The sequence below is a fragment of the Apteryx rowi genome, unplaced genomic scaffold (genome assembly GCF_003343035.1).
Source record: "Apteryx rowi isolate R43461 unplaced genomic scaffold, aptRow1 scaffold_174, whole genome shotgun sequence".
Taxonomy (NCBI): Eukaryota; Metazoa; Chordata; class Aves; order Apterygiformes; family Apterygidae; genus Apteryx; species Apteryx rowi.
In genome coordinates this window covers 651,372-672,263 of record NW_020448019.1, presented here as the reverse complement: position 1 = coordinate 672,263, position 20,892 = coordinate 651,372, and the positions used below count along the sequence as shown (strand labels likewise).

Sequence of the window (20,892 nt, the reverse complement as noted above, 5' to 3'; positions counted from 1 at the left end):
AGAGGCGCCCGGCCCCGCGCTGCCGCCCCGCCGACAGGCAGCAGCGCCGGCTTCGGGGCGGCAGCGCGCGGCGCTCTCGGAGCGGGGCCCCCTCCGGGATCGGGCCCTGCGGCTGCAGCACCGCTAAGGACAACCCCCCCCCCCTTTTTCTGTTTTTGTTTTTTTCCTCCGCAAAGGGAAAATCTTGGTTAGTAGCGAGAGACTTTCATGAAGTGCCACGCACATGTGCGGTGCTTCCCGGGAGGAATTTGGTTGCCAGCGATTTTAAAAGCCTGAGGACTGGTTTGGGGATGTTGTGGTTTCACAGACCCTGTTGAAAATGTCCCCTTTTTTTGGAGAGCTGGCTACTCCAAACTGTCTCCAGTGGCATCCTGAAACCTAGGCTGCTCGAAATCTCTAGCCACTTCTGACAGTTTTGGGATGGTAACTCTTCTGTAGGTTCATTTGGGTTCTTATGCAAACCTATTAAAGTGSCTGAAATTTCTCTCCAGCTCTGGATTAAGTGACTGTTTTTAAAAAGCCTCTCACTTGACTGATGTCTCTGGTAAGATTCAAAGAGTCTGAAGTTTCTTCTTGCAAATGCTGGAAATTGGTGTTTTTCAAAGTTACTGTAAGATCTCTGTGCTGTGAGCAACCTGTGCTCCTGTTAGATTAATTCTTAAACTTAAATTTGTACTGTTAGAAAAAAATGAGGTATATACTGAGGAAAAGCCCATCCTAGTAGGAACCGGCATTCTGTCAGTGCTGCTTTGCAGTGTTTATACTCTCTTGTTTTTATTCTAGTTATTTTAAAAAGTATATTTTTAGAGTGCATGTGTGGTGGAGCTGTGACTGTTATGATAAAACCATCAACGTGTGCCTAGTTTCAAGGCTTTTCAGAGAATCACTTGAACTCGGTGCAGTGCAAGGTGAGCTCCTGTCTGCGAGGCAGTGAGGAAGCATAATGCAGAAAGACCGTTTCTGACCGCCTGGACCTTGCATTAGCGTGGCTGTGTTCACAGGTGCACGGCATGCACCCAAAACGCTCACTGCAGGAACTTTAAAGGGGACTTTATTTCTCAGCAGGGCTAAAACTGTGTAACTGCCTGGCAGCGTCTGCCTCAAATATCTCAGCTCCGGGAGCAGAGGACTGCCTCCCTGCTCATGCACGGAGCAGGGGGAAGGGGATCTGCGCCAAAGGTGGTGGAGCAAGCCTGGGGGAGCTGGCGGCTTCGGAGAGGATACTGTGACTGAAAAGCCTTTCTAATGCCAGACCTGAGGCGGGAGGTAGATCTGGGAATGAAGCTGTCTGACAGTGAGTCAAGTTCTTGCGTTGCAAGTAGAAATGCAGCTGAGAGGAGATGGAGGGAGAGGCTRGGGTTTTCGATTTTGGGCTCTGTAAGCCTGCTGAATGTAACGTGTGCACAGCAAATGTGAGGAATGAAGACTTCTGCCAATTCACCAAGGCATAGACAGCGCTCTTCTGCATCTGGTGAGTCTATGGCTGAGAGTGGGTTGCAATCAGTGATGTCTAGGACTGCTTTTCAAGAAATTATGAGGGCTTGTATCCTTCTGAACTTGTTTCTGTGTGCACAGGAGACCTCGTACAGTGGGAAGACCGGGGGCATGCTCCGATCTCCCAGCAGTACGCCGGTGTTGCTAGGCAGCAGCTTGTACCCAGAGCTTACTCCGGATCCAAGTAAGCAAAGAGGGACCTCCATCTATGCAAACTACATCTTCTAGCTGGTCACCGAAGACGTAAGGAAACACATTTCATTTCAGAGTGGTAGACTGTATGTGTGTGTGTACCTACAGGCATTTCTGGCCTACTCCTAGATACTGAAAAAGGGTAGTCATTTGGGAAAGCAAAGAGTTGTTAGCTGACTGATAGCAAGACTTCCATATGCTCATCCCCTCTGCTTGGGCTGGAAGTGGGCGCAGTAGAGAGAGAAGAACCTTTGTTGTTGTCTTTTTTCTTTTCTTTTTTTTTTTTTGGTAAGGCTCAGGAGTTCTCTGCAGACCTCCCTTTTACTTTCACAGTACCTGGAAGCTCATAGGAGGTTTGTTTTCAGAAACGGATTGTTTGGTGATTGATGCTTTAGCAGTGAAACAGGAAGGAAAAAAAAAAACTGTTTGCACAAGATGTAAGAAAAAAGACCCGGGTGTGCCACATCAACGCCTGTGCCCAACTTGTGAATTTTAGCGGATGCCGCACAATTGCTGGAGCCTCTGTGCATGTGTGGCGTCAGCCAGCTCTGTCRGGGCTGCTTCGTTTCTCACAGAGCGGGAGCGATGGAAAGGCTTTTAATCTCCGGGGCTGCCAGTCTCGTGGAAGCGCTTTGAAGCAGTACAGTAGCGGAAGCTGTTGGAAGCCTGTGTGTGTTGTGGGGGGCTGCTCTTCTCAAAACAGAACAAAAGTCCTAGAAGAGCCTGAGAGGGTCAGGAGGGATTCAGAGACGGACGAGGAGACGGTGAGCTCAGTGGAGGAACTGTTCGTGTCTCACACGTTACTTGTGATTGTGGGGCTGGCTGAAGTCAAAGTGGAAGAGGGAGGAAGAGGTGTCCTGATTTGATGGAGGCTGCAGGCGTGGGCCTCAGAAGAAGCTGGATTTTGCAGACTTAACTCCAGAGGAAGCTGCAGGGGAGCGAGGAAGCAGAGGCAGGTAGGAGCATGCTGTGCCTGGCCCGTGCTCTTGTTTGTGCTGAGGAGTTACCACATTAGCTGTCTGCGTTGCGTGCCTTGCCACCTTGCGATAAGCTTGAGCCAGTGAGGGTTTAAGCTTGCACCTGTCTGGAGGTGCAGGGCAACTGATGGCTTTGGCTCCCCGCGGAAGTGGTGGGCAGCYGGTGTGCGGAGGCAGTGTGCACGAGGAGGCAGGCAGAGGTGCAGGTAAGCAGCTGGAGAGAAGGGGGAGGAAGCGGGGACATTGTGCAAGGCCTGCGCCCCTCCGGATGCTGTGCCAGCGTGGGAATGAGACTAGTGTCCAAGTGAGGCTCTCTTGCTGGGATGGGTCTGTGAGAGGTTGGTTCATTTGCACAGGCAGAATATTTGTTCCCTGCCTGTACAAAGCTGTTTCTTAGAGGTAGAAGGGTGCATGTTACAATTCTCCAGTTAAAGCTACAGGGAACAGTGCCTTCTGTATGGCATTTGAAAGAGAGAGACAACAACAGTCTGATCAAAATGTTGTATGTCCTGGATTGAGATGTCCTTGTGGGACTGGAGGAGGAGGAGGAGGAGGAGGAGGAGGAGGAGAAGTTCCTAGAAGCGTCTCGGCACAGCAGCTGGTTAGCGCTGCTGGCAGGAGGCTGGCTGTCGTGGGAAGCTGCCGCGGATGGCAGCGGCTGGGGCTCCCGGCTGGCGGGGCTGGCCCCTGTGTCTGAGGGGAAGGGCTCAGAATTCGTGCTTATAACGAGCAGTACAAATAAAGCATTTATAATGTATAGGCTTTTCCTGCTCTTGAATACATTTGTCTCTGAGTAATCTCTCACTTCARACTGAGGCTGAAGCTGAAAATATCAAGGGATGTTAAATCATGAACAGCTATTAAACAGCCTTTAAGAGCTGTATGGGAAACAGTGTATGCTATCGTTTCTAAGCCTTTCTCAAACAATGTGATTTTGAGCTATTAGGATGTCTTTAGTGCTGGAAGGGGAAGTAAGCATTTAAACTATTCGCAAAACAAGGAGGCACTTTAAGGGGCCATTTGCTTTTCAGGATGCCCAACTAAAAATAAATCTTCCTTTAAAGAGCCTTGAAAAGAATACGGAGGGAAAAGATCTTGTCCTTGCTGAAAACAATGAAAATTTTGCTGCTGGCTTTGCCCAGGGTTTCTTCCAGTTCCATCTGGAACTTGACAGAAGCAAGTATCCGTTGGAGTTGATAGAAGACTGAGGGTTGTGCTGTGTTCAGTGATAGCCAGTAGGAGGGAGACTGCATCCTAGAAACTTCTGCAGGGTCATTCTGCTCATCCTTTCCTTTCCATCCTCCTTCCAGCCCAAAAGCACTGCTGAAAGCAGGTTCCCTCCATCCCTTTCCCACTGCTCTTTATAACAATGAAATTAACAGGGATGCCTATTTGAGAGAGCAAATTCAGGGTGCATAAAATACATATTTTAACTTGATTTTTGGTCCAATTCAGAACAAAACTACATTGTTTACAAGATTTTCACAAAATATCCAAAAGTAATGTTGTTCTATAAGCAGTTTCTCATGTTTCTAAAATTCTGGGGTGTTGTTTACTTGCTTAGTTRAATTCTTACTTCTGCCCAGACAGACCTGGCAAAATACATATAGGTAAAGGCTAGTCTCTGTTTATGTAAGAAGAAAAAAACCCAGCTCACTGAGAATATTTTTATTTCTCTAATGTACTATGAGATGGTGCTGAATAAAGTAAAAGCAACTTGCCTTTTGCTAATGGCAGAGCAAAGTGCCCTGTTTCTCTTCTCTGGAATTAGCAAAAGTGTGTTTTCTAAGAAGCATAACAGCTGGTATGTCATCTTTTTCTGCTAATTCTGTCTGCTTTGAGCATTATGTATTAGTTAGGGAACCATGTGGCCATGAATGAGATCAAGGAATAAAATTCTAAGCACATTGTGAGCAGAGTTGTGTTCTCCTGGTGCTTGTTTCATTGATGTGTAGGAGTGAACGTGGGCCAGGTTTGCCGTGAATAGTGCAAATGTTGTTATTGTGTAAATATCACAGAGGTGTGAATGCATATATGAGCAACAATAAACTTGGCACGGCTGACATCTGTAATAACTACAGTCCATCTTCTGAGTGGTCCCGGAAAGAGTACTGTTTTAAGAGTCTGTAAAAGCAGTTTCTCTATAAAACCAGGGAATGTTTCAGCATGCAGATGGTAGCTCAGTCTAAAACCTAGTTCTGTAGTGTGCTGTGCACCTCTGCAACAAGCCTTGTGAAAAGCAAAGGGAACYGAGAGAAGTAGTGTTGGGAAGGGGAGGAGTATGGCATTTTTCAGGATTGGGACCTCTGTTTGAACTGTCTCTCTTCATTCTTAACAGCTTTTCTACAAAAGCTGCTTGGGAAACAAGGTTGGTATGAGTATGAAAGAAGTAAAACATCTAATCTTTTGGCCTAATAATGCTCTTGCATATGCTGCTGTGAATGGGAAGCCTTTCTTGTTGATGTAGAAGTGGTGAGTTTTGAAATTGGTGTGGGTGAGAATGGACTTTTCTCATCTCTTTCAGTCTGAAAGGTCTTCTCCTTTTGTGTTTGAAACTTTGTAGAGGAGACTTGTGATCATAGGTGAGATCATCCAAAGCACTTAGCAGGATGAGGCTACTGACCCGAGCAGTGGTGTCTGCTCTAGACGTGAATGACTGAAGAGCCAGAGTCGGGCTAAGCCGTGGGTTTTTAAGCATGCTGGGTTATGCCAACTCCAAAGCCTAGGAGTTCTCATTGGCGGTTTTCCCTGGAGAAATTAAAACCAGGGTTCAAAGTCCTTTTCCCAGAGCAGAGCTCCACCACAGCCTGGGGCAGACTATCAGGATAGGTTGGGTCTGGAGAGAGTTGCCTCCGAGTTTCTCTGTGCCCTTGAGAGGTCTGCTCTTCAAGGACGTTGCCCCGTGGGTTTGCCAGCGTTGGAAACGTACGTGGTCATCCATAGCAGTGGATTGTGGCTTCTCTTTCCTGGAGTGTGGTTGCGGTTACTGCTGTAGCTTACTCTGCTTTGGGAATAGTTTTGCTGAAGCTGCATCGGCTTTAGGATTTGTGCTGATATAAGTTGATTCTCAAAATCACCCCCTCTTTCCCCAGTGCTAGTGTACTACTTTAGCTTTCCAAGTGTAGACCATCTTCAAGTCTTCCTCTTTCCTGCAGCTGGCTTTTCTATAATCTCTGAGTACTTCTGTGAAGTGGTAAGAAGCTAAGCCCYGCTCTGCAGACATAAAATCTATGGTTCTGACAATCTTTGTGTTGCCTACAGTACTTCACATTGCCTGAGGTACTGTATTGATTAAACCACAATTTGTAGAAGTAAATATATGTAGAATATTAATAGCTCCTACTCTAGGGGAAAAAAAGGCTGTAAATTAATAGATACATTATGTTGACCTCATAACCACAAGGGCTTGAAGTAGAGCTGTAATCCTCCTCCTGCAACATGTATTTCACTTTGAACATTTACAAAAGGTCTGGGTATTCAAATTTAAAAGTGGTGATACTGGACAAACATATCTGTACATCTTGTGATGTACAGTTAGGACATTGCAAAGTTAAGGCCAGAACAGTAGTTCTCTGTAGAATCCAGGGTAGCACTGCATCAGTAAGTAAGCTTAAAAATATAACAGCTAACTGTCCCATTCCTTTGTTGTTCTTGTTTTCACTCCTTATGGGTGCTTTCTGCATTCCCAAGTGCAAGAGTTCCTGCAATTAGGGAGAAGAGGAGTAGGATTCAGGGATTTAAAATCAATCTAGTTYGAAGATGCGACAAATTTGGATTCTGTGTGAGTTGCTTAGGGAATTGAGGCCAGTGTGTGGTGTGAGCTGATAGTGCTTGCTGGTAATTAGTGTTGAATGGTTTTAGTTCTTTTGGTTCACAAATCTGTTAAGATGGGCTGCTCAGGTTTTTGTTGAATTTTCTGAGCAAAGATTGAGCTGAGTACCTGTATCACACACTCATAATCACTTTGGTTAGTATTTTGATTCTGTAGATATTGGAATCCTTATCAGTATTTGAAATATTGCAGGTGATGTTTCTATTTCCTGCTGCTGTAAGTGAACACTGTTTTAGGTGGCTATTGGATTAGAAAGTCTCGCAGCAAAAGGTTCTTGCATTAAAACCTCGCAGGTTTTCTCTGCACAGGACATACCAACAGTTTGCTCATAGTGCTGAGTTTTATTGCCACTATAACATGACTAAAATCACTTCTACTTTTTGCAGCCAGGAGACTGTTTTTAGCTTGGGCCTTAAATGCGCCAGTACACATTTYGGCAAGCTCTAGCTCAGGTTCTTTCTCCCTTGGGGGCAGCTCTGCCAAAGGGACTGCCACCCCACCGTTGCAGTCTGCGGAACTGGATGCTGCTCTCTGACTTCCCAGAGTAGGAAGGCTTCTTATTCTGGAGCCTGCGGGGGGGGGTTGAAGTGAAGAGACATTAAAGGCATCAAGATACCAGGCAAGAGGACAATTTACAAAGGTATTGACAAACCAAGATTTGCTCTAGTGATGACAGATCTGCTGAACCATCTGTGCTGGGAGGGACTGACTCCACGCAGTCTGTTTCAAAGTCTGGACAGGGCTGTTGTATTCTGCATTGGTCAGTGCTTCTACCCAGTTAGACAGGCAACCCCAAAAAGAAGGTGCTCAGAGTTGATATTCCCTCCCCAAAGGAAGAGAGCTTAATCCTGATGAACTTGAAAATGGTTCTTCATATTTTTGGTGCTTTGCTTCTCAAATGGTCTGATTTGAGCTGGTGCTGAGCTGGCCATCYGTAGTCTAGCAAAGACCCTTAGGAAGCATATCATGTTGGGGACTGGCTGGGTTGAAACTGGAGCACTTGGCATCTGTGACACTCCCTGTGGACTGATGCAGCCATAGCTTCATCTTTTCCTAAAGTGGTTCCCTGGATCTTGTAGGGTCTACTGTTGTCTGGGCTCCATAGGTTTGCACCCACAAATCAGACTGCAGTTGTAGCTGAGAGGCATTTTTCTTGCATAAATACTCAGCAGAGTCGGACTCTTGTCTGGTGCTTCCATAAGGAAACTACTGAATCACACCATTAAGCCTGGTGGGAGAGGGAATGAAGGAATTTGAAAACCTTTGGTAGCTGCTTTCAGCTTTACAGGAGAAGGCTGTATGTGACCTTTTGTTGTTAAATCAGGTGCCTGATATGTATTGGAAATGTTAATGGGACATATTACTCTGTGGAAACTGTCCACAGCATTTCTTGTGCCTGCCATGCAAGCCTGTTTCTTGTTTTACAGTTATCTGGTAAGATGTCTTTTGGAGTTTTAAGGTGTTGCATTTAATCTTCTGAAAGGCAGCCCTAAAATATAGCAACTTTTTAATGGAAGCATTAAAAATTCTTCAGACAAAACATCAATATTAGCATCTAAGTGGTGGTGCTGTACGTTTCTTCAGAAATAGCTGATAGGGTTCTGAGTTTACTCTGTTCCCATCGTGGAAGATTTATGGGTTTATAGTTTGTTCCTTTTTCTTTGTACCCAAATGTGCAACCTTTGGTGGGATCATTACAGATCAATGTTGTGACCCTGTCAGGTGCTGTATGTTTAGTAATGGTTCCCCATGCTTGCTCAGGACAACATCATGTTCTTTCCCTGTTGTGTTACCACCATGCAACTGATGCACTGTGGAGCTAGTAGTAACCCCAGACATCTTAGTTTTTGCCTCATTGTTGCTAGTTGCTTTCAATGCACGCAAAGTGAGCACTGCTCAGAGCCCTCTCCCGCTTACCCTAGTTTTAAATTTGTTGTAGAATTACAGTTGGACGAGGAGGTGTTACGAAGGAGCGATGCACTTCCCTCATAAGAGGGAAGCAGCACTATGTTTATTGCGGTAAGATAGCGACTTAAAGTTCAGTCATAAATAAGAATGATTTAACGAGATTCGATTGGCAAGGTTCACTTAGTTATTTACTGCATGAAGGACAGGGTCAGATGCATGCTCAACAGAGACCCTCCCGTTGAGTCATGAGGTTCAGAAAGGACCCCCTTGCTTTCTAAACTCCTTCTGAGAGGAGCCTAGGTGCAGCTGGATCCAATCTTAGTCCCAGACTTGGTCAGCGGTTTGTGCCTAAGGGATTATGTGCGCAATTAGTCAGAGATGCATCTCAGCAAAGTTTCGTGAAGTTCGCAAAAGTTCAGCATGCTATTAATCACTTACTGAGGATCTGTCGCAGGTGAGGAATCTCTCAACCTCGAGGAGTAACCTTGAGAGGCGTCCCTGCTCTAAAGGAGGTTCTGCAGTGCAGCCCACTGCCGTGCAGGAGAGCTCAATGGGCTCTGGGCTGCCCCCTATTTATGGGGGGGAGATAATTGACTCATAGTCATACTTGCATGCTAGATGTGTCTTAGTTGGTGCATGCTCAATTAGCCCCTGCATACGTGCTGTTTACAGGGAGGTCAGGTTGAGGGGGAGAAAGCRCATTGCAGGGGGAAAGGAGCACACCGTCACAGGAGGGTTAGCCACATGTGTATTTAGTTAAGGACCTGAGCCCAGTGGAGCAGTGTCTCACATCCAGCAAGAAGAATGCTGAATGCAAACTGCCCTGTAGAATTAGTTATGTTCATTGCATATTTAGACAACTTAAGTGGCTGGTTATGATGGTGAAGATGCACAGTGAATTAGGCAAAAATGAAATCTTATTTGATGCTCACTGAGCAATAGAGTGAAGAATGTGCATTACTCATACCAAATAGAGCTGAAGTTATGATATTTGAACTAGCATTCATCTCTGATTTTAAATGAGTTTGTGTGAGATTGAGGTATCAACAAAAAGGGACTGGTGTCTGCTGTGGATTGCTTCCATCCAGCATACTGCATAGACTAAAAATCCTTCAGTAATACACAGCTCAAAGTTTGGTGTGTTGGCAAAAGGAGAAGAGAAGATCTGAGAGAGAATTCTTGTTAAAATTAAAAGCCTTTAAAAAGTGGAGTGAGGAAATGATTTGGAAAGAAATGAACATAAATCAGCATCCAGCATACTGTAAAGAAGACAAAAGAATTACTGTTGCCATTTCATCCTTTGTGTCTTGGGTGAAAACAGTAATTTATTTCCCTGAGACTTCTGAACAACAAAACCTGACAACTGGAAACCACTAAAGAGGTGGGCTCCTGTTTTTAATGAGCACCTTCTGCATCGCAACTTCTGGGGAGAAACCAGAATCTACAGAGCCCTGTGGTGTGTCAGCAAATCTTTTTGTGCATGCACACACGCCTAAATGCACACATACACGTTTTTTCTTCTCTCGCTTTCTCTTAAAAAGGAACACTTTAAAAACAAAGCCTATGGTAGAAATCAGAGCACAACTAAATTGTATTGAAAACAAGGACTTGGGWATCTCAGTGCTGGGCTTGCACAGAATATTGACGGTCCCGTTTCCTCCCTCTTTCTAAACATTTCCTGACCTTGTCAGTTGAAATTCTTTTGAGTCTTGGAAGCTATGAGAGCTGGAGTGGGGTGGTGGGACAGCAAGCAGTATGTGAAGAAAATAGTAGAGTTTCCCAAGCCCTTCTTTCTGAGGACTCAGAAGAAATTACCAAGTTTGTCCATACAGATGAAGGGCATTAGGCAGCATATGGCACTCAGGATTTCTGTTAGAAGAACAGAATTTATGCTGCATTGCAGCCCAGTCCCCCTGTAGTTGCTGGGTGCTTACAGCAGAGACTGGGAAAGCTGCCTGAAGTCTGTGGTTTGCAGCATCAAATAGGAGGAGGAGGAAGGGATGGCCTTGTTATCAGCTGAATGATTGAGAACAAGGTCGTTGCACCTCGCTTCTACTATGTTTCTCCACCCAGCCAATGACAGCAACCTTCCTTTACTTATCTACATGCAAATGCAACCTTGTAGGTCCCAACAAGGGCCAAATTCATTCTCTTAGGGATCCTTTTAGCCTTCTCAGCGAGCACTTTGTTCTGTGTCTCTTCCCTCCCCCCAGTAATTGTGGGCAAGTTAGCTGTAATCGGCATTTCTATATCTGCGTTAAGTAAGACTCTGTCCTTGCTGTCCTGGGAATGGTCCTAAACTCAGTCGTCATCTTATGAGATGAGCCCAGCAGTGTACTATGTTTTGTTACAGCTGTGAGCCCCTACTTGCAGCTGCTTGGAGTTGGCCGAATCAGATTAAGYAGCTCCTTGGGGAAGTGCTGCTTGGTGTCTGTGAGGGAACATTTGTCACTTGACAAGCAGCAAGCTCGCCAGAGTCTCTCGGCTTTGCTTCTGGTGCCTGTTGTTTCTGCAAAAGCTGCTCTGCACTGTCGCAGATCGGATGTTGACCTGTGAGGCTGTTCTCTCCTTTTGGGGTGTGTCCTTTCTTTGCTAATAGATTGGAATATCCAGTATTGGCACCATGGTGGTAGGTCTTGCTATCTTGTGCTTCATCACGTGTTTCAGGTAATTGTGAAGCTAAATCTTTGTCTCCAGCTGTGCCTGGGCTGGTTGGGTGTGTGAGCGGGCATGGCAGTGTCCCAGCGCAAGTCCCTTATGTAGACATCAGTGTACATAAAATGCTTGCTGGTATTACCCATTTGTGAGAGAAAGGAAGAAGCATATGTTGAGACATAACGTTAAGGTAATACTGGCTGCAGCTTCAGATGGGAGCTGGTTTGGCACACAGGCTTAGTGAGTTAAGGTCTGTCTGATGCATCTATGTCCCTGTGTCAACCCAGATATCCCCAGGTCCAGACCTAGTTTATGTTTTTTCCATTTAGGATGTGGCCATTATGTCTTAGTCCTCTAATGACAAGAGCGCTTGTTTCTGTGATGTAGTTTGGCCATCTTGAGTCGTTAAGTCCCTAGTCTTCAAGTTATGCAGTCCTTAGCTTTACAGATGTTTTGGAATCTGCCGTGTGTGCCAGTGGAAGGGAGGGAGATGGGGAGGCATGGGCAATCAGAAGGCAAAGTGACCAGAATTATCTTTTGTCCCCAAATTTGAAATAAAGGGGAGAAGGGAGAGAAATGAGATGCATTTTCATAAAAGCTTTGCTATGACATACAGATACCCTGAATGGAAACAGACTTATTTAAAAAAAAAAAAAAAGAGAGAACATGTCTTTGTACCAGGAAAAGGAACTGGGGGATTTTGCAATTTAGCTGTTTCATGGAGAGCTAGAAACAAGGAGKAGAGGAGATTGCCTGGAATGAAAAGAAACCTTAATGTAAAATTCTGTTAAAGTGCGTACTTTGAAATCTTTCAAAGTCCTAGCTGTAACCTGCTTTTTATATGAAATGCCTTTTCAAACCAGAGGGTTTTATGGTGGCACAGGAAGTTAAAGTAGATTGGAGGTTGGTAGTGCCAGTAGATTAAGCTTGGGCTCAGCCCTCCATGGAGAGCCAGAATTCAGTCTCTTGGTGACAATACTGCTGTAAATGAAAAGGCAGCGTACTACCCACCGAGCACGGCTCTCCCGCGCGCTGTAGTGTAAGAATTTAACTGATGCTTTGACAATGCTAAAAATGCATAGTGCTGCAACTGCTAGTTGGGAAGCGTGGGAAGTATTGAGGTGCATAACTTGTAGGCAGATTCTCCTTCTCTTTCTCTTCAGCTTTTGAGGACAGATGTCCCTTCTCTGTGGCTATCCAGTGTTTCTTGTAATCCACAAGTTGTGTGGGCGTTTAGGTGGTTATATTTAAATCAAACCTATAAACATGGTCCTACTTCTGACCACGTGTATATGAAATAAATAAGGTAAAATCAATGAGAATGTTGGACCCTGAGGCTTAGTTTCTTTTCCTTTCTTGTAAATACAGTGGGTGTGTAACCCCTTCCCTATGTTTTCCAGTATTTGTATGGATCAGGAGCTAACCTTTCATAAAGAGATGTCTCATGGATGCTTGGAATTTAGATGTAATTGCAGCTCAGATCAACACTGTTGGGAGGAAAGTGTCTCAATTATAGGAAAATGATATTGAATATGAATTGATTTATCCCATCTAATATCTCTGCAAGCTAGTATGGTTTAATTCAGGTCCTTCATGAGATCATAGACGCTCTCCCACTTGTTGACTTTGAGATGTGCCAGTAGGTCTAACAGAAGACTGCCTTGAATCCTGGCTCGTCCCAGTACCCTGCTATGCAAGTGCACGGCCTGGAGGAGGGAATTCCAGGACTGATCCCACCGGGAGTCTTGGCAGGCTCAGTAGCCAAAATCTCTTACTGAACACTTCAGTCTCATGTAATGTCCTGCACATGTGGAACCCTCCCTCTTTTGGCTGCTTGGTATTCTTCTGTGCGAAACATGTCTTTTACAGTACCTTACGTTCTCTGTCAATTTGTATGTTAAAAAATAATGTGTGATGTGGCTGTTTAAACAGCCTTGTTGTCTATAGTATTTAATGCCTCAGGAGGAGGCGATAGTAACCAGCTGGCCCACCAGCTGCACTGGTGTGACTGACCCTGCTTTCTTCTGGTTAGCCAGCTGGGACAGCGAAGATGACACCTCAACTCTGATCTGCATTTTCCTGCCAGCCTCAGTGGGGCTCTGTAAGGTGGCACAAGCTGAGTCTCTGGGCTAGGCTATAAACGACTGGCTATTGGGGTTAGTGTCTTGCCCCTTTCCTGCTGGATTTTCATAATTTTGCTGGTGCAGGTACAGAGACTGTTTGCTTAGGTGAGGCCAGGACTTCGAAAAGCAAATCTCTTATTGATGCTGACAGAACCAAGAACTTTCCCCCATCTCTAGCATGAATGTTGTTTAGCAGAACTTGCTTTGAAATTTTAAGTGTTTGATGCAACATAGTTTTTTGGGGTGGGGGTGGTATCCACATGAAAAAAGACCTAGGAGTTTCATACCTCTGCTGTAATAACTGAAGGGAGGGAAGTGGAGAAAGTAATTTGCAAAGCTACACTTGAAAATCATTCTAGCATAACATCATCATTACAATTATCTGTCAAAAGATTTAGTTCAATTACTTTTTTTAAGCTCTCTTGTCAAGATGGCCTTGCTTGTTTCAGGATTTTGGTACTCCAAGGAGAGGTAAAGGAAAAATGAATACTAATTCTGTCATTAACTATTTTCAGACAACCTTCACTGAGTATTATTCCTTGCATACTCCTTTAGTTTTTTAGCACTGTTACTCTGGGGAATCAATAGGCATAAAGTGCTCTGGGGACTGTAGAATTCAGGGGGAAAAAAAAATTTCCTATTTATAGCTTACAGTAAGTACAGCAGGGTGAGAGGGTGAAAAATTCAGATGTCGGTAGTAATTTTGAAATAATTGAATAGCAGCATAATTGCTGTCGTGTAAAAGATTATACATGGTTCCTTACATTTTCTTCACACAACAGTAGTCTGGTAGTAAAATTACAAAGGGAGAATATTTGATGTAATAAACTCAAACCGAATGATTTTTAGAGAACTGCGGGACATTGCACTCTCCCTTGCTGCTTTATCATGTAGAGCCAATGTTCAGAGCTGGTCCCTGAGCTGCGGGTGGCTCTGGCCGTGCCAGGGCTGAGCAGCCACGTGGTGCAACGCATCAGGAACGATTCTGCTCCATTGGCTTCCTGCTTGTCTGTTTATGTGGGTCGTTTTACCTATTTCTGTTTTTTCTTTTTTTCTTTTTTTTAACCTGCTTTAAAATGTTTGGTTAATTCTTTTGGTTTTTACAATTTTTTTCATGCTGATATAGAAAGCTCTTCTCTTTACCTGAGAATAAGGATCTGATCTAAAGTCTGTATGAAGTCTGTATCGGGTATGGAGATGAATTCCTGGGGTCTAAATACATCAAATCACTGAAAAACCTGTGACTTCAAGTGGTGGCTTCTGTAGCTAAGCATTTATTTGAGGACTCTAGCTTAAAATTAAACATATTATATGTAAGGACTTTAGCTGGGTTCAGATCCATTATAGCTGTTTTTAAATACCCGTAAGCCTTAGTTCACTCTGGCTACGTTTTCTTGAATGACCTTGCACTTGTGAATGAAAACAGAATTAGTTCCAGTGATTATATAAAATTCAAACTACAATTTTGAACTATATTTCTCTCTTTTTAAGTATGTAATATAAAGTAGACAGTAAAATTCACAGGAGAGACTCATTTTATCTTTTTAATAAGAATCCTGAGACCTGCATTCATTGACTTCTGAATTTCATTCACCTGTCTTTACTTCATTTTATAGGAGAAATTTCTGGAATAGCATAATTCATTGCAGGAGCTTTTACAGTGTCACCAGTGGGACAATAAGGTTTCTAAGAGAAATTATATGAATAGCCTACTCTTATCTTCTGCTGAATACTGTGAAGTGTGTTTTGTTTTTTTGTTTTGTTTTAACTATGTGGCTGATTTGTGTGAGGCAACTAATTATGGCCAGCAGGGTCTCCTCATTATAAAAATCTGCTAGATTAGACCCATACTGTTTCACATAAACAGTTAAGTTTTCATTTCTTTTTTCAAAAGCAAAATAATATTTTCCAGTGTCATTTAAAAAAAAACCTTTTATGTGATATTCAGAGAGAAATTATTCATAGACACTTACTTTGAACCATTATGTTTTCCTACCTCTGCATAAAAATGAACCCAGAAGTCACTAGATTAAGCTATTGCCCCATAATGGTTCTTTGAGAAATGTTTAACTGTAGCTGCTGCTTTGTTGTAGCAAAGAGCTGTGATTCAGACTTCATACTATGTTTGCGTTTCAGCTGTCAAAGAAAGTGAAAGATGAAGCCTCTTGTTCTCTTGGTTCTTGTGATCTGTACTGTAGTCAGCATGAATTTGAAGTTCGTGTCAAAGAGAAATTCTGGTAAGTCACAAAAAATATTTTTACTTTTGAATTTGGATTTAGTGCTCATGCAATCAAGTGTTTTAGATGTCTGCTTTTTGTTTTGCATGTATATGTCTTGTTCTCTTCTGCAAAAAAAATGTCATAACCAATACGGTCTGTTTACCAGATGCTACAGGATGAATTTTATCACTGTAAGGTTGTGTTGATGTGACTTCTGATCTCTTAAGCTACTTGAAAATATCCTTAAATTTTATTAAAAAAAAAAAAAAAGTTGATCTGGTTGGAAACCCACAAAAATACTAATAAAGTTGTCATTGTTTTAATACCATAACTTGTACTCGCACTAACACATTTTCTTAACTGTGGATGTGGTTCCTGATGACTTCTAAGTCTGGATGATTTTTCTTTAGATTAGAAGGGCATCTTCCAAAAGGTTTTCTAGCCATGTATCTGATCACATGCAGGATAACTGAGAAGAGCTTTCCTGCCTAGATAGGAAAGTTTTGGAGCTTTCTGCCAAAACTCTCGTGTTGTTCTGGCAGTGGGAGGAAACGGGAGTTGGTTTATGTTCACATCTGCTTTTGAAACCCACTAATATTAGCAGAATAGCTCAGAGAGGCATCCAAGTATTCCTTCCAGAATAGACAGCTGATTCGGGGGGGAATGTTTCGTCTGTAGTCTTGAGAGTTGAGAGTGACCTTTAGTCCCTGCAGCCCTCTTTTCTCAATGGGAACAGATTCATCTGAAACCATTCACCTCTCTGAAGCAAGCTCTGAGTTTGGAGGGAATTTAGGCAGACGAGTAGGTTAGCTCCAGTGTTGCATAGCGTTGTTAATCTGCCAGAGCCTTGTCTATGTGGGAAGATAACCTAACACTGCTGCAATTCTGAAATAACTCCCATTCTTATTTCACATGTTTGTACAGGGAGGTAGCGTAGCATAGATGTCATACTTTTAAACTTGCTTACTAACCTATTCCACAATAATTTCCATGTGGATACGAACCTAAGGCCATAAAAGTTAGGTGGGGACTAAGTACACTTTTTGATAGCAATGAAATGAGCATTATATACCTTATTAGGTTAATTGTGTATAAACTACACAAGCTTTTTTCTTTAATAATTGAGTTGCTATGCATGTGAGTGTGAGGGCTTATATTGAGCTTCCTGTCCTCAGTGTCTTCAGCCAAGACATTTAGCCGTACAGGCACAAACAGAAGTTACTAATTTAGTTGGTGTGGCCAGTTTTAAGTTTAATTTCTGTATTTCTTGAGAAGGGAAGAAAAAAGGTTATTGTACCATCCATAGTAAGGTTAAGATGCATTTCCCGGGCAAGGAGGGATAGTGTTACTCTTGGAACCACCAGATGTTAGGCTGAATTTTTTCTGCTGGGCTAGGAAGTATAAATGGATGTTGCTAAATCCAGCTAGTCCACAGCCTTTTGTCATGATTATTGCAGGACTGAGCCCTCCTCATCCTATGGGGGTGGTTGTGGAGATCAGGATTTGGCTACAGCACGGAGCTTGATCTAAAGTCTACTGACAGCAGTGAAGTGTCGTCCCCACCCCCCCAAAAAACAACAACAACAACAAAAAAAAAACCAAAAAAACCAACCCCAAAAAACAAAAAACCCCAAACCAAAAAAACCCACTGATTTCACTGGCCTGGATGGGAACCCCTGTGAGATCAGTCATCTGTATAACTAGGCAGCCTTCATTCACTGATGCCAGCCAACATCACCTGGCTGCAAGGAAGGGCCTTTGCATTTCCTTTATCAGAAGTACATATCTGCAGAAGTAAAATGCCTGTGATTATAGCATCTAGCATCATTCAGCTGATATTTTATTTTTAATTATATTTTAGTTAGTTTGTTTATTTTTTTTTTTTTAAGCCACTTGCTTTGACTGGCTTTGCAACATGCCTTGTGTTATTGGCAGTAGTTGTTGGTATCAATTCAGGTTGAGTATTGTTAAGAGAAGCACTTCAAAATGTTAGACTGCCTATTGCTAAATATAACTTGCTCTAGTGAACGTTTTCTTTTTTTCTTTTCATTTGTTTGAGTTGGTTTATGAGTATAAGATGAAGGGGAGAAATGCATGTATGGTAAAATTAGAGTTTCTTTGCAAGTACATAATCATGCAGTTGGCTTTTACCTTTCAATATTCATTCTCTCGTACATGCTGATTTTAAGTTGCTGTGTGGAGCAAACTATTGTTTTTGTTTTTTTTTTTTCCCCCCTTCTTCCACTACATTGTGTGTGAAATGCATTTTCTGTTCCTGTGATTTGATAATTTGACCCCCTCTCTGAAAGGGCTCTTTACACGTGAAGGGCTGTCGCTTGATTGCTTGAAGCTTTCCTGAATGTTGTGTGTTGTCAGAGGATGTTGTGTGAAGGGACAGATGCTCAAGAGGCTTCTGAGCTTTAACTGTTTGTATTGTTGTTTAAATAGAATATCAGAGATGATGGATGCAGCACGCAAATGGTAAAAGATGTGGGGCTGGTATAGAGCGCAGAGGGTGTGGGGAAGAGCGCTGGGGAGTGTGTGTGTGCCCAAATGACACCCTACAGACAAGGGTGTTCAGCAGCACTGCTCTGGTTGGGCGTTGTAGTCTTGGGTCTTGGCCACCAGTATGGGGACATCTAAACTGGTGAGCATCCTTAAAGGGTGAAGGGAAGCTGTACAGGCAGTTATGTAAAGCTGTGCATGGAAAATGCTGACACTGATGATAAAGACAGGTTTGGGTTACTAGGGCAAGAAACCAGCAAAATGAGGGTATGTGTGTCTTCACTGACCTAGGTAGACTGCCACTTTTTCCAAATAACAGCTATAATTATTGCATGAATGACCAGAATTATGATTATTGTTAAATACAAGAATATATATGAAGTTGACTAGCATGTGTATAATATCCCATGATGAAATATATCTTATTTAAAGACTGGGAAGAATCTGAGAGTTACAAGTTGAAGAGAACTTAGGGTGGGCCACTGAGAAGGTGCAGTGTTGTCTTCAACTATTGTGAAGAAATCACGAAAGCTAAGGCAGTGAAATAAGTTAGGAGGGTAAAATGTCCAGAAGAGCTTTATCAGTGAAACTGAAGTTGGCAAAAGGGARTATGAGTTTGGCTAGAAAGGCATCTTCGGGAGCAGGTGGGGGAAAATACTTGTTAGATGTCAAGGAATGGAAACCCAAGGGGAGAAACTGAAGGATGAGAAAAGAGGATGAGAGCTCCAGACAGCAAGTGCAGACAGTGCACAGGGACTGGGCAAGAGGCATTAAAGAGAGATCAGGAGTGGAGGGTCTTAGATGTGAAAAAGAAGGTGGTGAAATGGTGCTCCAGTTGCAGGCATACAATTAAAGCTTGCTTGAGAAACAGTCCTCATGGAAAGAAAAGAGCAAGACTGAAAGAGAAGAGATTTGTCCCATGTCCTTTACTTGCCCTTTGCTCTAGGTACAGATGTCTGTAGAACAGGAATGCGTGTGATGGCTACAGATAGGTTTCAGAGTACCTTCCAGTGCTGCAAAAATGACATAAATGCTTGTACCAATACGAACTTGTTTGGCTTTTTCTTGTTTGAGATACTGTGCCAAAATAATTAAAATGGATGAACTAATTTAATTACGCCAATCAAATTGTTCTTTACAGGCAGCGGCTTCCAGATGCTACAGAAGAAATCTGTCTTGTCTACAGAGTAGTGATTGCTGTTTGCGGTGGGAACAGAACAGTTTGCCTTAAGCATCTGTGTGAATATAATGTTGACTTAAGTTTCACAAGCATTTCTTAAGAAGCCTTTTTGAAAGCTGCAGGTCGTCCGTCCTTTTCTTGTGCTTTGAGAAGTGGAACTCGGCAAACAGCTAGTGCTGGGGCTGCAGCCCTACCGATACCCTAGAAAAGTTTTACAAGTGGATGTTAAACAAAAAAATGGAGGATGTGGGAGCTGTTAGGTTCCCAGCTGATAGGGGGTTTCCTTTTAATCTGATTAAATGACTTATTTTCCCAAGCCCTTTATATGTAGGTAGTGCTTTGCACAATTTTAGCAGGAATATAAAACCAATAAAAAATCAGTGCACTTCTTAGCAAAAGATTTTTCAGATTATAGATTGTTTGACTTACTAGACATAATTTCATTTGTGAATAATTGGCGYGGTTTGTTGTTGTATTTATTTGCTGAGCTGAAATACCCCATCCCAGCACTCCTGAGCTCCGAAGGGTATGTCTGCCTTGTGCAGTGGAGCATGGGGCAGACATTGCCGAGTTTCCTATGAGCCTGCTCACTGCAGAACTGGAAGTGGTCTTTCTGCAAGGCAGGGCTTAATTGGCTCAGGCCTGGTGCTAGTATGTCCTCCAGGCCACAGAGCCGGAGTCTCCTCCCCTGTACTGTGGCGGAGGGATGTACCCTGGGCTTCTGCGCCGCCTCCTCCTCTGCTCCCTCTCAGGGCTGCCTGGGAGGCAGTTGTGTGCTCGAGGGGCAAGTGTGCCCCCGAGACCCTCCAGCTGCCTCTGACTGTGGGAGAGAGGGGATTGACTTAGCATCATGCTCTGTTGTGCACAGGCATAGCCAAGTTGTTTTAAATGCTATAATTGATGTTACAGTGGTGGGGACATAGTGCTTTCTTATATTCATTTAAGGCTTACTGACTTCATGTTTCGTGCCTTGCATGTTTCATTGTCTTGCAACAATTTCCTGTGGTCTTCTGTAGAAGTTTCAGGAGACCTTCGCTCCCCTGCTGGTTGTTGCTACACTAGCCTGGGATTTTTCCTCTGCTCCCTTTTGTGAAGCTCAGTCTTCCTGTAATGTTGCCTGATGGTTTTCGCCATGAAAACTATTGCATATACGGAAGTGGAGGTGTGTGTATTTCAGAGGTGACTCGTGGATGTGCTTGGAATGGCTTAGATATCCTGGAGGAGCCTAACTCTCAGAAGTCGATTGCTCTCGTTGGAAGGGGCCCGTGAAGAATTGCAGGATGTGCACTTACAGTTGCTTTTTGCTTTTTGTTGCAATTACATTTGCCTGAAGAGCTGACTTCTGGCCATCCTGTAAAATGCATGGTTGTGAACCGTCCAATTTTCTGAAGCATGAGCAATCTAGGAGAGTTTTTCAGCTTTCTTGTCCTGCAGATAACATGCAAGCATAGAGGAAGTTGGAGCTCGGCAATACTACTTAGTGCACACTGATCACTTGAKATATATATATATATATATATATATATATATATATATATTTGGAGCTGAAGATCATAAGTTATTCGCAGCCCCAGCAAACAAAAAAAGTCAAGATCGACCCTGTTCTAAGCTGTCATCAATGAATGAATGTACAGTCTCTCTTACATACAGTCGCTTCTGCTTGCTGGTTTGTGGCTGCCCTCTGTCTGTTCAGTTTGGATGTGTGGGAAACGAGGAGGAGCCAGGCTCGTGGGCTCAGTAGGGTCTCAGGGGGCTGCCAGCAAGCTAGCTGTGAAGCACCGGTAGCGCCTGCACCTCATTATGTGAT

General features: G+C 43.4%; 1 protein-coding gene across 1 annotated transcript in view; it reads left to right on the top strand.

The window, feature by feature from the left end:
* The window catches only part of IL1RAPL2 (interleukin 1 receptor accessory protein like 2), a 456,662-nt gene that overhangs the window by 50,099 nt on the left and 385,671 nt on the right, over nt 1-20,892 (top strand). Inside the window, exon 2 of the mRNA XM_026061041.1 lies at nt 15,318-15,418. Coding sequence (XP_025916826.1) covers nt 15,337-15,418 — 82 coding nt within the window. The 5' untranslated portion in view covers nt 15,318-15,336. The remainder of the gene's footprint in view (nt 1-15,317; nt 15,419-20,892) is intronic.